Genomic DNA, 13,974 nt, shown 5'->3' with positions numbered 1-13,974 from the left:
GACTATTGATTGTTATGGACTAAAAGGCAAGGCTGGGCTGGAGAGGCCTGGCTGTATTTTAGTGCCTAGCAGTTTATCACTACTACAATTCTGAAAAAAAATAAAAAAAATAATCTGTTTCTCTGATTTTGCTATTTATAGGTTTATGTTTGAGTAAAATGAACATTGTTGTTTTATTCTATAAACTACAGATAACATTTCTCCCAAATTCCAAATAAAAAATATTGCTATTTAGAGCATTTATTTGCAGAAAAGAAATAAAGTAATGGCTGAAATAATAAATAAGATTATAAAAAAAAAAGATGCAGAGCTTTTTAGACTTTAGAATAATGCAAAGACAACAAACAAGTTCATATTAATAAAGTTTTAAGTTCAAAATAACAATATATGGTTGAATATCTCTGTTTTTTAATCACAGTGATCTTGGCATGTTCTCCTCCTCCACCAGTCTTACACACTGCTTTTGGATACCTTTATGCTACTCATTCATCATTTTAAGCTGTATTTAATTTTTTTCAGAGTTGTATATTAGAAGTATAGACTTTATTTGAGTATAGAGAAGCTTGGGTTCATAAATATTCCAAAATAAAGGGGATTAAAAAGAGTTTATCCTGCTTTTGTTGGAGTAACTGTCTCTACAGTCCAGCAGCTAGTTAGTGGACAAAGCTGATACCTTCTGATTGATACACATCAGTTGTGGCTAAAGTGGTCTGGGTCCACTTCCTGTGCTACTTTCATCATGAAACCAGCTGTAACTGGTGTGATTCATGTGTTTTTGCAGTATTTGTATTTATAGCATGAAGAGCGTACATTAATTACCCAAAGATAAATGTGCTAATGTTAGCCCGCTGGCTAATTTTCAGCTCTAGTCCCTCAGGCCTGCTGTTATTAGCCTATTGATTGTTATGGACTGAAGGCAAGGCTGGGCTGGAGAGGCCTGACTGTATTTTTGTGCCAGTTTATCATTACTATATTAGAAGTATAGACATTCTTTTAGTATGCTATTTTAGAGATGCATGGGCTCATTAATTTTGTGAATGGTTAAAATATATTTGGATACCAAATACATTCCTAATGAAGAAAAAAAGGTAAACACAAGAATATTAAAAGTGTGATCAATTAGTTAAGGAATACTAAAAGTGCATTTTTTTTTCTATTTAATTTACTCAATGACAATACGCATTAAATATACTTAAAGTGTATTTTCTTCCAGTGTTTTTAAGGTGTACCACACAATATGTGCAATATGTACGCAATGTCGTACATTTACAATATTCTACAAGTGTGTTAAAATGATGTTGAAAATATACATACTTAAATCTAGTCTAGAGAAGTTATATAAAAAAGCATTTAAAAGCATAACCAATGCTTTAATGTTGTATTTTAGTATAGTTTAATTACAATTGAAATATACTTTAGTCATAAGTTGTTTCAAAATAGAACATTTAGTATGTATTTAAGTACGTATTAAATTTAATGTTAAAAGTATGGGGGCCATTCCACTGAATGTGGGCTAAAAATAGCATTTATTACCTGTCCCCACTCTCTAACAATAAACTTATAATTAATTATAATTATTAAATTATTAAAATCCTTCAGAAATGTGTTTTTTTGCATTGTTGTCCAAATCCCATCTATGCTTTAAAAAAAAAAAATATATATATATATATATATATATATATATATATATATATATATTTTTTAATAAATCCATAATATTTTAGTTAAAATGCACATTTAAGTTGTGTCCCTGGGTTACCGTAACACATTACCCTGATCATCTGAAACATCTGGAACATTCTAAAACAGGAAGTCACATCTACAACAGGAAGTGACATCAGCTGGTTGTTCTAAACATCATGGAAAGACCAAAATCAAGTTCCCTTATTAGTTTTTCTGTATATTTGATCTAATTTAACAATGACTGAAGAGATCAATCTCAATACTCAGTCGTGTTACCTAAATTAATTCTTACATCTTATTGGTTTATTTTTAAAATACAAATTTTGGGAAAAACACTAGAATACGTGCATTTAAACAAAACATTAAACATGTTTTGAATAGTTTAATATATGTGTTATTAAGAGTGTTATTATATGTGTTATTATTCAGAGTTTAAAAAAGGTCATTTAATTTGGAAGAGTTACAATAAGCAAATGTACTTTTAATGTAAAGAAAAAAAGACTAATTTGCACCCACTATCAGGCCTAGCACGTACTGTAGTTTGATTATTTGTTCATGCTGTCTTGCCATGAGCACATCGGCCAGTGTTCAGCCTTTTTTATCACAAGATTACACACCTAACACAACTTACACAGGTATGTATAATTTCCTAAGTTCCAAGCCATGCTCAGAAAATGTCATTATATTGAATTTCTTGTGTTGGTAGAGCTTGTAAAAGAGACTGGGAATGGTACACCACTTCACATCCTGTCTGTGCTGGAATATAATAGCTGCTTATGAAATGGCTCCTCACACGTGGAGCCGGCGAGCGGAGAGAGGGATTGAGTCACTTGACAGTTCTGTGTGCATATTCCAAACCGTTTAACCTTCAACACATTAAGAGGATGACAGGCAGCACTGTGAATGGAGACAAGGGACGAGAGAGAGAGGGAGATAGGGGAACACCAGTGATGACCTCTACACTTGATTGATTTGAGAATATAGACAAGATGTCCACAGTTCTGTATGAAAGCAATTTTCTCCCTCATCTGGGCGACTTGAGGGGGGAAGCGAGACACGGCCGAATCAAAGGGTCCGTCCCGAATCTGCTAACCGGGTTTATAAAACACAGCAGCCGAGAGTGACATCCTGGTAACGGCCCTGCCTTATAGCTGACAGCTCTCTCTCTCTTTTTCTCTCTCTTTCTCTCTCTCTCTCTCTTTCTTTTTGCTTAGATTGATATAAAACCATGTATACAGCATGGATGCTGTGGTTCCTTTTCTACACATTCTGTAGAAATAAATTAACAAATGCAGCTGCCGGAGCCCTGAGAGAGCCCAATTGGCCTTGCGCTCTCTCTCTGGGTGGGTACAGTAGATTCCCCTCAGTAGATGGTGCTCTTTCCCCTCAAGACTCCTAGGGTGATGTGGATCAGCACAAGGCTGCGTCTATCTGTGAGCTGATGTATCAGAACCGAGTCGCTGCGCTTTTTCTTTTGAGCGTTTTCTCTCTGAATTGATTTGGGATAAGCACTGGGTGATGTATGGGTTTAGGGGCGGGGCAGGAGGGAGAGCTGATTGGGCTGAGCAGCAGGTCTCTGATAACAATGAGATGTCACAGTAAAAGCGTTTTTTTTATAATAAAAGGTCAGGAAATGTAGTTTTAGAGTTTAGTTTAGGGTTTAGTGGCTTTTTTTACGGTATTTATTTACTAAATTAATTAATAATTGCATACAGTTGTTCTTTTTTTCATAATTTTGTATTGATTGGACGTGGAAATGTGGAAAATGGTTCAAAATTACGTTAACAAGCCAGAATGGTGCTAAGAGTGCTAATACAATGGTGGCCTCATTTTTGATAGACATTACAAAGACCATCCATGCTTTTGCTTTTATAGAATCATTGGATAAAGTTACCATTGACCAGTGTGTGTGATAGCCTAGTTCACCCAGACGAGCTTAAAAAGGGATAAAAAAACTGAAAGTTTTGTTCTTCAGACTTTTTTTTTTTTTTTTGAAGACTTTCTTCAAGGAGTTATGAAACACGTTCCTTTGGTCACTCGAATGACCTCAGCCTCCAGGCCTTGACCTGTCCCCTCAGCGCCACCAGACCCAGCCGTATCATGCTGTGTGTGTTTTCTACAGAGATTGTGGTTGAGAATGTGTGACTGACCCTCTGTCTGTGTGTGTGTTTGAGTGTGTGTGTTTGAAAGAGAGTGTGTGTGTGTAGATGGAAGAGAAAAAGGGTGGCAAACGGGTTTTTGCCGAAATGTTAAGCCACGTGTGTGCACATTATTGTCCAGGGGGCGTCGATTTTCCCCTTCTGACACACACAGAGATAAATCTGTTTGGGAACGAGGGCACTGTACCACATCCGGGAACACGCCGAGCCACGGGCCACCATCATTTAGATAAAACAAATTGCCAGCAGCCACAGCGGGGGCGGGAAAAGAGAGAACGAGAGAATGAGAAACGAGAGAGAGAGAGAGAGAGAAATGCTACTGAGAAGATAGAAAACTGTCCCACTGCTCAAGGGTTTCTGCTAGCTCTCTCTCTCTCTCTCTCTCTCTCTCTCTCTCTCTCTCTCTCTCTCTATGTCTCTGGAGGAACATACAAAGCTATTTTCTCTAGCCAATAGCAGTGCAGCAAAGCGGAGAAGGCAGGCAGTAAATTCCCGCTGGGTAATTAAAATCAATAGCCAGGACTCGCTCAGTAGCCAACAAGGTCAAACGCTGAAGAGAAGGCAGGATAGTGCCCAAACAAAGATAAAGATAAATAAAGAAAAGAGCAGTCTGCTGTGTTTCATTAACCCTGCATAGGGAGAGGTGTTAGCCTCTTTGTGAGTAAGTGTGTGAGTGTGTTGTGTTAGTAGGAAAGAGAGAGAGAGAGGGATAGTGATGAAGTGATGCTTGTTGTTGGCGGCTGGTAGGTGGTGTGGGGTGTATGTAGCCATGTGGTCTTGAACCAAACCCCACTCAAACTACAGCCAAAATCTCTCACACTGTTTATAATACATACTTCATGTTTATAACCTGTTATAGTCAATATATCCATATTCATAACCTGTCCATACTTATAGCTACATGGCTACAACACATACAGCAATTTACTGTACATTTGTAATATACAAATACATATTTATTTTTTTGTAAAGCACTTCTGGATAGATGCAAACTGCATTTCTTTTGTTGCTCATTACTTGCGACATGTGTAATAGCAATAAAGTTAAATTCTTTTCTATTCTATTCTATTCTTAGAATTTTTATATTTATAGTTGATATACAGCTCTGGTAAAAAAAAATAAGATTCCACTTCAGTTTCTGAATCAGTTTCTCTGATTTTGCTATTTATAGGTTTATATTTAAGTAAAATGAACATTATTGTTTTATTCTATAAACTACAGTCAACCTTTCACCCAAATTCCCAATAAAAATATTGTCATTAACAGCATTTATTTGCAGTTCATATTCATAAAGTTTCAATTTATTGAATTTCAATTTATTACAGAGTTCAAAAATCAATATTTGGTGGAATAACCCTGGTTTTTAAACACAGTTTTGTTCATGCATCTTGGCATCATGTTCTCCTCCACCAGTCTTACACTCTGCTTTTGGATAACTTTATGCTTTACAATCCTGGGGCAAAGATTCAAGCAGTTCAGTTTGGTTTGATGGTTTGTGATCATCCATCTTCCTCTTGAGGTTTTCAATTAGGTCAAATCAAAGAAACTCATCATTTTTAAGTGGTCTCTTATTTTTCTCCAGAGCTGTAATCCACTGGGGGAAGCACCTAAGTAAACAAAACTGTAATTCTTAAAAAAAAAAATAATAATAAAATAAAAAATCCTTTTGAAGTCAAATAAGCTCTGGATGTTAATCTGCACAGATTTCTCTCCTGAAAACTGTTTATTTGGGTGATTAAACCGCTTCTGTTTATTTTACAGTATGCTTAGATATTCAGTATTTTAGCATAGTTAGCAGCAGCGCTTAGCGCTAGTAAATGCCGCCTGATAGCGCTACACTGAGGAAGCCTGAGAGTTCTAGTAACAGGGCGCTATCAACTTGTTTTAACACGGTAAACACACAGACTACAGTCCAATATACTCACCTTTGAATGAAAGAGCGAAAGAGCTAGCGCTGTGGGTAGCAGCTAATGCTAATACTGTTCCAGCCTTAGTGCTGGAGAAACTTTACTAAAAACTCACCATTATAATGCTGTACGTCAGCGTAAAAAGAATGGCTGTACTAATTCTTAATACCTGACTGGTAGAATTTATACATAAGGTGCACTGATGACATATGTGTGTGCTTGTGGTGTAAAAGTAGGTGAGAACAGATAATTAGCAACAGATTCAAATAAACAGTCTCAGATATACAGGTTAAGGCTTGTTTTTATATACAGTAGTGTGTTAATGGGCACCTGGCCAACAGCACAACACCACATGATCACTAATAGTGTATTAACTAGCTTATTGCCAGACAGCTCGACTACACAGACAAGCTGCTTTTCTATTTTTTTTTTTATAATCATATCAATGACTTTATTACTGCATTATTCTTCTCTTCTCTGCTGAAACTGAGACTCAGTCCTTTATTATGTTAATCTAAAGAGCTAAAGGCTAAAGCTGCTGTTTCCATGTGGGTCAGCCAGACGTCTTCCTGTAGCAGTTTTTTTTTCTCCAGTTTCTAAGAGTCTTTATTTGAAGGTGTAGGAAACAGTACTCACTGCTCTCTGGCTTCATCTGTAATTTCTCTAAAGAAAAGAAAACCTTCTAATTTTAATAGTTACAGAGTTCTCTGTGTTTTATCTGTGTCTTTTTCTAGTTATTATGATGATGAAAGTGTGAATGTGCTGTAAGTGTGTAAATGCTGCTTTTTATGCTTTTTAAAAATGTCTATATCAAAAAAGCTTTCCATTGCTAGTTTTAATCAATATATGATTTTTTACAATACACACAAATATATATATATATATATATATATATATATATATATATATATATATATATATATATATATATATATATATATTATATTATTTATTTATTTATTTATTTATTTATTTATTTTTCGGTTTTTAGTACATTTGTTTTCTTAAAGACCAATTTTTTTGTACACTGGATTTTGTACCATTTCCAGTTATGAGCCATATGTGATTACATTTTGTAAATGTCGTTTTCAATTATTTTCAATTTTGATTAATTGCCTGGCCCTATTTGTAAGGTGTTTGGATCCTCATTGTGTGTGTGTGTGTGTGTGTGGGCATGATGGAGAATGTGTGGATGGAAAATAGGAGGAAATGTGTTGTCCTGGGAGATGTCTGAGAGTCTGAGGAGGGTATGAGCTGTCATGCACTAAAGGAAGTGTGTGTTGTGTGTTTGTGTGTGTGTTGTGTGTGTGTGTGTGTTCTGAATAACAGCAAAGATCATACTGAAAAAAACTTTGGCACCATTAGTATTCTGCTGAGACACACACACACATGAGATAGCAGCGCTTCACTCCTCCACGGCGGAATTTATCAGACTGGCCTCTTTTCTCTTTTCACTCTCTCTCTCTCTCTCTCTCTCTCTCTCTCTCTCGCTTTTCTTCCTTTTGCTCCTCAGAGTCGGGCTAATTTGGTTTAATTTCAATTCAGCTGTTCACTTTGTTGAGGCAGCAGAAGCGTCAGGGAATTTGTTGGCATGCTTGTTTGTATTTTAGCCTTTCTCTGTGTGTGTGTGTGTGTGTGTGTGTGTGTCTTTAGGACATGATTTTACTGGAATGTGAGGTGAGGCTGCACAGTATTGACTCAATACTGGAATAGCATTTATTTTGCTGTGCAGTCTACATTGACACCCTATTGATGAATCAATAACATCATGCGCTCATTTATTTACCAGTTTTGACAAAGCCATCACTGTGATCTTTAGCTGGGAGTCTAAGGCCCTGTTTACAACTGAACACCTCATGTGTGTTGGGCAGTGTGCCAAGTCCTGCTGGAAAATAAAATCTGCATAAATCTGCATAAAAGTTGTCAGTAGCAGAGGGAAGCTCTGCAAGATGAAGTTCTGTAAGATTTTGTGGGAAAACAAAACTGGACTGACTTTAGACTTGATAATAAAACACAGTGGATCAACACGAAGCAGATGACATGTCCTCGAGCAGTTTGGACTGTGTGTCTCTCCACTCTTCCTCCAGACTCTGCTCCCTTGATTTCCTTTAAATTAAATCCGCATCTCCATGAAAGTTGTCAGTAGCAGAGGGAAGCATGAAGTGCTGTAAGATTTTGTGGGAAAACAAAACTGCACTGACTTTAGACTTGATAATAAAACACAGTGGATCAACACCAGCAGATGACATGTCTCTCCAAACCATCACTGATCATCAGTAAATTTTACATTTCATTTAAAGGAAATCAATGGAGCAGAGTCTGGAGGAAGAGTGGAGAGACACACAGTCCAAACTGCTTGAGGTCTAGTGTGAAGTTTCCACCAATCAGTGATGGTTTGGAGAGACATGTCTCAACATCTGCTGGTGTTGATCCACTGTGTTTTATTTTCAAGTCTGAAGTCAGAGCAGTTTTGTTTTTCCACAAAATCTTACAGCACTTCATCTTAAAGAACTTCCCTCTGCTCACAACTTTTATGCAGATTTATGCGGATTTCATTTTCCAGCAGGACTTGGCACACGGCCCACACTGCCAAAAGTACCAGTATATAATATTCAACATTTCTGAGACACTGATTTTTGTGTTTTCATTGGCTGTAAGCCATAATTATCAACAATAAAAGAAATAAATGCTTAAACAATCGAGACAATGTTTTTTTTTTATGTTTTTAGATTCTTTCAAGAAACTTTAATGGCTACTTATGGCAAATTCAGGGTTTTGGTAATTTACTGTTTACGAAATAGACATTTTTTAGACAGATTTGGTTATTTTTTTGTAATTTCTTTTTGTTTCTACTTGGTGACTGAAGCTCCTATGTTTATACTGAGTAATAATTTATTATTTATTATTATTTTGTTGCAATAATAATAAAAAACTATGTTTTTTAAGAGACTGATATCGCTTGAAATATTGCTATATTGTTTTACAGCCATATCGCCCACCCCTATTTCTAATGTTAACTTATACATATGGTATTTAAAATTTAATTTACATCTCATTTTTGATTTTAGGCAGTCAGCCAAGCTCTTCATTTCTTTATTCATTTTGAGTTACTGTTTTTTCCTGCCTGTGAATCGTGTGATGCGGTTGGGTGGGACAGTAATGGTGGGCTCGGTAGAGGCTCAGTTAGATTTGAAAGAGAGTCGTTTCTCCTCCTTATCAGACCACTGTCCACTAGCCGGTCTGCTATCAGCCACAGATACAATCTCCATCTGATCCATCTCTCTCTCTCTCTCTCTCTCTCTCTCTCTCTCTCTCTCTTTCTCCCTAGTTCCTGTTTTATCCCATCCTCTGATCATCCTTGTCTTTTTCATGCTCTCCTTATCTCCCCACTCTCCTTCCTTCCCTCTCTCTCGATCCCTCACTCCGTTCCTTCCTTTCCGTCGCCTGTGTTCTTTGTTTGTCCTTCATCACCTCTGCTTTTTTTCCACTTCTCTCTCTCTCTCTTTTTTTTATTCTGTCCCTTCTTCTGGATTCCCAACCTTACTCTCTTAGTTCAGTTCAGTTGTGCCTTATTGGCATAAATGTAATTACTGTATATACACTATTAGCAAAGCAATTGTTAAGGAAAGTAAACAGATATTCGAAAATACATTAATAATGATAAAAATATAAAGAAATAAACAGATTATAGAGAACAAAAAAAATTAAAAAGCACAATGAAGTTACATTAATAGAAGTGAAAGATATGTAAGATGTAACATCAACAATTACAATAGCAATAATAATAGTACAGTCATTACTAATAATTAGTGGATGGTCTCTCTATCTCTCTCTCTGTCTGTCTCTCTCTCTCTCTCTCTCTCTCTCTCTCTGTCTCTCTGCTTGTCAGTACTCATCCTGTTCCTTAATTTTCTTTTGGCTGAACATGTTGTGTCCAGTTTTATAGAGAACAGCACAGCTGTTCACACAGTCACAGTAATTACACAACGGGTCAACGTTTCATCTGCACATATCTCCTTGTTTATTGTACACAAAAAAATAATTTTTACTCAGCTGTATACCCCCCTATCACTAGACATCCCACAACACCAGGAGGGTGAAGACTAGCACATGCCTCCTTCGATTCATGTGAAGTCAGCCAATTGATGCAGCATTGCCGAGTAACATCAGCTCACAGACGCAGCCTTGGCTGATCCACATCACCCTAGTAGTGATGAGGGGAAATAGCACCATCTACCCACCCAGAGAGAGCAAAGACTATTGTGCTCTCTCAGGGCTCTGGCAGCTGATGGCAAGCTGATGTCAAAAGAATCTCTCTGAAAATCAAATGCTCCGTTTTACCTACTTTGTGATGATGCTGAGGAAACTGCCGTCCCCTGGAACTTTGTGTAGTATGAGTGGTATGGAAATCACTGGACATTACGAGAAATCTCTATGGAGTAACGGTTGGCAGAAGTGTTCAACATTAACATAGGCAGAGTACATGCAGAAGCAGGCATCACTGAGGCCCAGTGTTTTGTTGTTATTTCTTGTCAGCTTGTTCACTCATACTGTCATAACAGGTCTGTTACTTAAAAGTTGAGATGCAACGAAATTAAACCTGAAGAAAAGAAAACATTTAGCCAAAGGCTTTTTATTGGCAGGTTTTTTTATTTATTTTGCCACTTTTTCACCATTGAATATTAAATAAGTATTAAATCGCCTAATTGTAGTGAAGCTGATAAGTAAATGCTTTATTTAGTTTAATATAATGTGTGTGAGTAGAGCATAAAAAAATGAACTTAAACCTGCTGTTTATTGGCTCCTTGCCAGCTCTCTTCCACACTTCCTGTACTGTATAATTCAGCACTCTAACACGCAGATCTTGAGTGTGGGACTTCCATTGCAGCTTTAAAAAAAGGGGACATGAAACATTTCAGTTTGTACACGTTTTCTAAGAGATTAACTATAATGGAATTTATTTGGGGGGGAATTTTTTATATCAAATGTTTACTCACTAAGTTATAATATATTTATGTTTGTTACGTTTGAGCTAGGGCGCCGCCATGTTGCCCGTGCAGCGCTGGTGACGTCACGAGGTTGGTTGGTTGCAGAGCCCAGGTACATAACTAGTGGAAAAGGGCTTATTGTTTGTGGAGATTATGGATGAAGGCGAAGCTGAACTAGGCTAATAAAGTGGAGCATTTACTCAGAGATATTTCCTGTATAAACCTGAGCAGAAGTTTTCAAATGTTTTTCTGAGAGAGAGACGTTTTGGGGGTGTTTATTATCTCTACGTGAGGTCCGTGCAGAACCCTGCAGCAGCCAGTCAACAGCAGGTACTGCCATCGCGTTAACTAACTTGTTTATATACATTTAGCATGTAAAGTCCAGAGTTCATTAAGACATGAAATGTACATGATTTAAGTGGACATTGAAACACCCAAGCGGTGTTTGGTTGATAAACCGTTCAGTTTAGAAGTTAGAAGGCTTACTGGGTAGCTAGCTTCATCTAGTTAGCGTTAGCTAGTTAGCGAGCGTTGTCTAACTATGGTAAGATAGCTAGATAAGTAGCTAACGGTAGCTATGTTATCTTTAAACTGTCAGTTTATCTGAGCTGTCGGTAAGTTAACGTTAATACCTCTCGCTGCTCTGCTGGATGAGCGCGTTGTTTGGCTCGTTCTCTGCGGGCTCGTACAGCTGCTGCTCTCATAGTGATGTCACTCAGTCGGACAGTCTGTACATCCCAGCTGATCAGAGGAAAAAAGTCTCGGATTTCAGCTTATTTATCCGGCACTAAAGCTCCTGACTCAAAACCCTCTCCTTCATATAGTCCTGGTCTAGAAAGTGCTCGCTCCTAACCCCTAGCATTGCAGCTAACCGGAGGATTCTCACGCTTCAGAGCTGCGAGCCCCCGCTGAAGAACAGCTGTCTGCTTTAGAGGCGAGATATGAAAGTGAAAGTGAATTTTTCTCATTCCTCACACTATTAAATTTCACTACTCCCAGTATTACTACACCCAGGGGCAATACAAACGTGTTGCATCGCTTTGCAACGATTTTTGGTTTGGCTTTTATTATTAATTGAGGAACTAAAGTTACTGTAGGCTCATAGGTTATAGTAGTGAGGCGTCCGAGAACCAACCTCGTGACGTCACTTTCAGCGCTGAGACAAGATGGCGCTGCCCGTACTTGAGATTACTTACTTAAATGAGATTTAGATTGGTTATTATTTTAATTCTGTTTCACTGACAGCTGTTAAACTTATCAGATTTGTTAGAGTGAAAATACATCTTGTGAATTATACTAAATACTTGAAGTGTTTCATGTCCCCTTTAAAAAACATACTGTAAGAGGAAACACTATAATGACGTAAAATAAATGAATCATTGCTTGGTATAGATTATACAATTTGTTAATTTATTCTTTACATTTAAGTTGAGAAATTTAAGATGTGTTTTAAATCATTTCTTTCAGTGGAAATGTTATAGTATACAGTATTCCAGTTTCTCTGTAATCTGTAGTGTTGGGATGTTAAACAGTCTTGCCCATGTAATTTCTTCTGTCTTCTTCTCAGGCAAAGACTACCAGCCAAGAATGTGTATTACTATCGCTGCCCGGACCACCGGAGGAACTACGTCATGTCTTTCGCCTTCTGTTTCGACCGCGAGAATGACGTCTACCAGTTCGCCTACTGTTACCCTTACACCTACTCACGACTACAGCACTATCTGAGCAGCCTCGAGCAGAGAAACCTAGACTACCTAAAGAGAGAGCAGCTGGGCCTCAGTGTGGTGAGTGAGTGAGGAGAGAGTGTGTGTGTGTGAATGGGTGTGTGTGTGTGTGTGTGTGTGTGTGTTTCATTTCATACATCTATGTCCTAATTATGTGATTATGTAGGAAAAGCTGAGAAAGTCACACCTTTTCAGATGCACTAAACTGATGAATATATATATATATATATATAGTGTCCACTGTTAATCTTATACCACCTCCATCAGATTAGATACTCCCCCTCCACTACAATGCAAAAAATCCATTGGCAAAACTAGATATGTTTGTTGAAACATATTTGCTTAAATTAAGCAAAAAAAAAAAAAATAATAAATTGCCAGTGGGGTAAGCTAATTTTCTTAGTAAAATTTCTTAATATAAATAATCTTAAAATCTCAAATTTAGGCTTAAGACTAAGACTTAAAACTGATTTTTTTTTAATCAAAAACAGAAATCAAAAACTTAATTTGCAACATTTTTGTGCTTATTTTTAGATACAGTAAATCAATCAATCAATCAATCAATCAATCATCCAAATAACCTCTTTTTTTTTACTCGGTTGCTGTTTTTTCTTAGTAAGATTTCTTAATATAGACTTAAATCAAGGCAAAATCGTTTTTTTTTTCTTGGACACAGAAATAAAAAACTTGTCCGGCAACTTTTTGTGCTTTTTTTTTTTAAATACGAATGAATCAATCAATGAATCAATCAATGAACCTTTATTTAACCTTAAAATCTCAAATTGAGGGAAGTAAGACTTAAATCAAGGCAAAATCTTCTTTTTTTTTTTGGACACGGAAATCAAAAACTTGATCGGCAACTTTTTTGTGCTTATTATTAGATTACTAGGAATCAATTAATCAGTCAATCAATCAACCAATCATCCTTTATTTTTACGTGTACATTTTAAAGTGTCCTTGGGTTTTTAGAAAGACGCTGTATAAGTTGAACTTCGTTTATTTATTAATTTATTCATTCATTTATTTTCACTTACATACACTGAGGGTATCCCTCATTTTTATGCAGCCGAGCATTTACAACAAATTTTAATTAAACTTAAAATCAACTATTTAATTGAGTAAAATGGCTTGATTAAGTAATGATGTAAAATAAAATGATCTGTTCTTTATATTTACTCGGTTACGGTTATGTTTTGTTTGATATTAAAGTTTGTTTGATAATCTGAAAAATATCAAAAAAAAGAACTCTGTAGGAGTGCAAATACTTTTTTACGCCACTGTACATAAATGTGTGTGTGTGTGAGTGTGTGTGTGTGTGTGTGTTAGTTTGTGTATTGGTTTGCATATACGTTTAACATAATAGCCAATTTTAATAGAATGGACCATAAACAAAACAAAGGATCATATTTTCCTGAATATTAAAACGGGATTGCCTGAGGTTATCTGTGCATTTTGATTTTGATTTCAGTTTTATCATCTTTAATTGCGTTCCTCAGCACACATTTCCTAAAGC

General features: G+C 36.5%; 1 protein-coding gene across 1 annotated transcript in view; it reads left to right on the top strand.

The window, feature by feature from the left end:
• The window catches only part of agbl4 (AGBL carboxypeptidase 4), a 678,742-nt gene that overhangs the window by 379,221 nt on the left and 285,547 nt on the right, over positions 1 to 13,974 (top strand). The window contains exon 5 of the mRNA XM_049486062.1: positions 12,305 to 12,521. Within this exon, the coding sequence (XP_049342019.1) occupies positions 12,305 to 12,521 (217 nt within the window). The remainder of the gene's footprint in view (positions 1 to 12,304; positions 12,522 to 13,974) is intronic.

This window comes from Astyanax mexicanus, chromosome 12, assembly GCF_023375975.1.
Source record: "Astyanax mexicanus isolate ESR-SI-001 chromosome 12, AstMex3_surface, whole genome shotgun sequence".
NCBI lineage: Eukaryota > Metazoa > Chordata > Actinopteri > Characiformes > Acestrorhamphidae > Astyanax > Astyanax mexicanus.
This window is presented reverse-complemented; position numbering and strand designations above follow the sequence as displayed.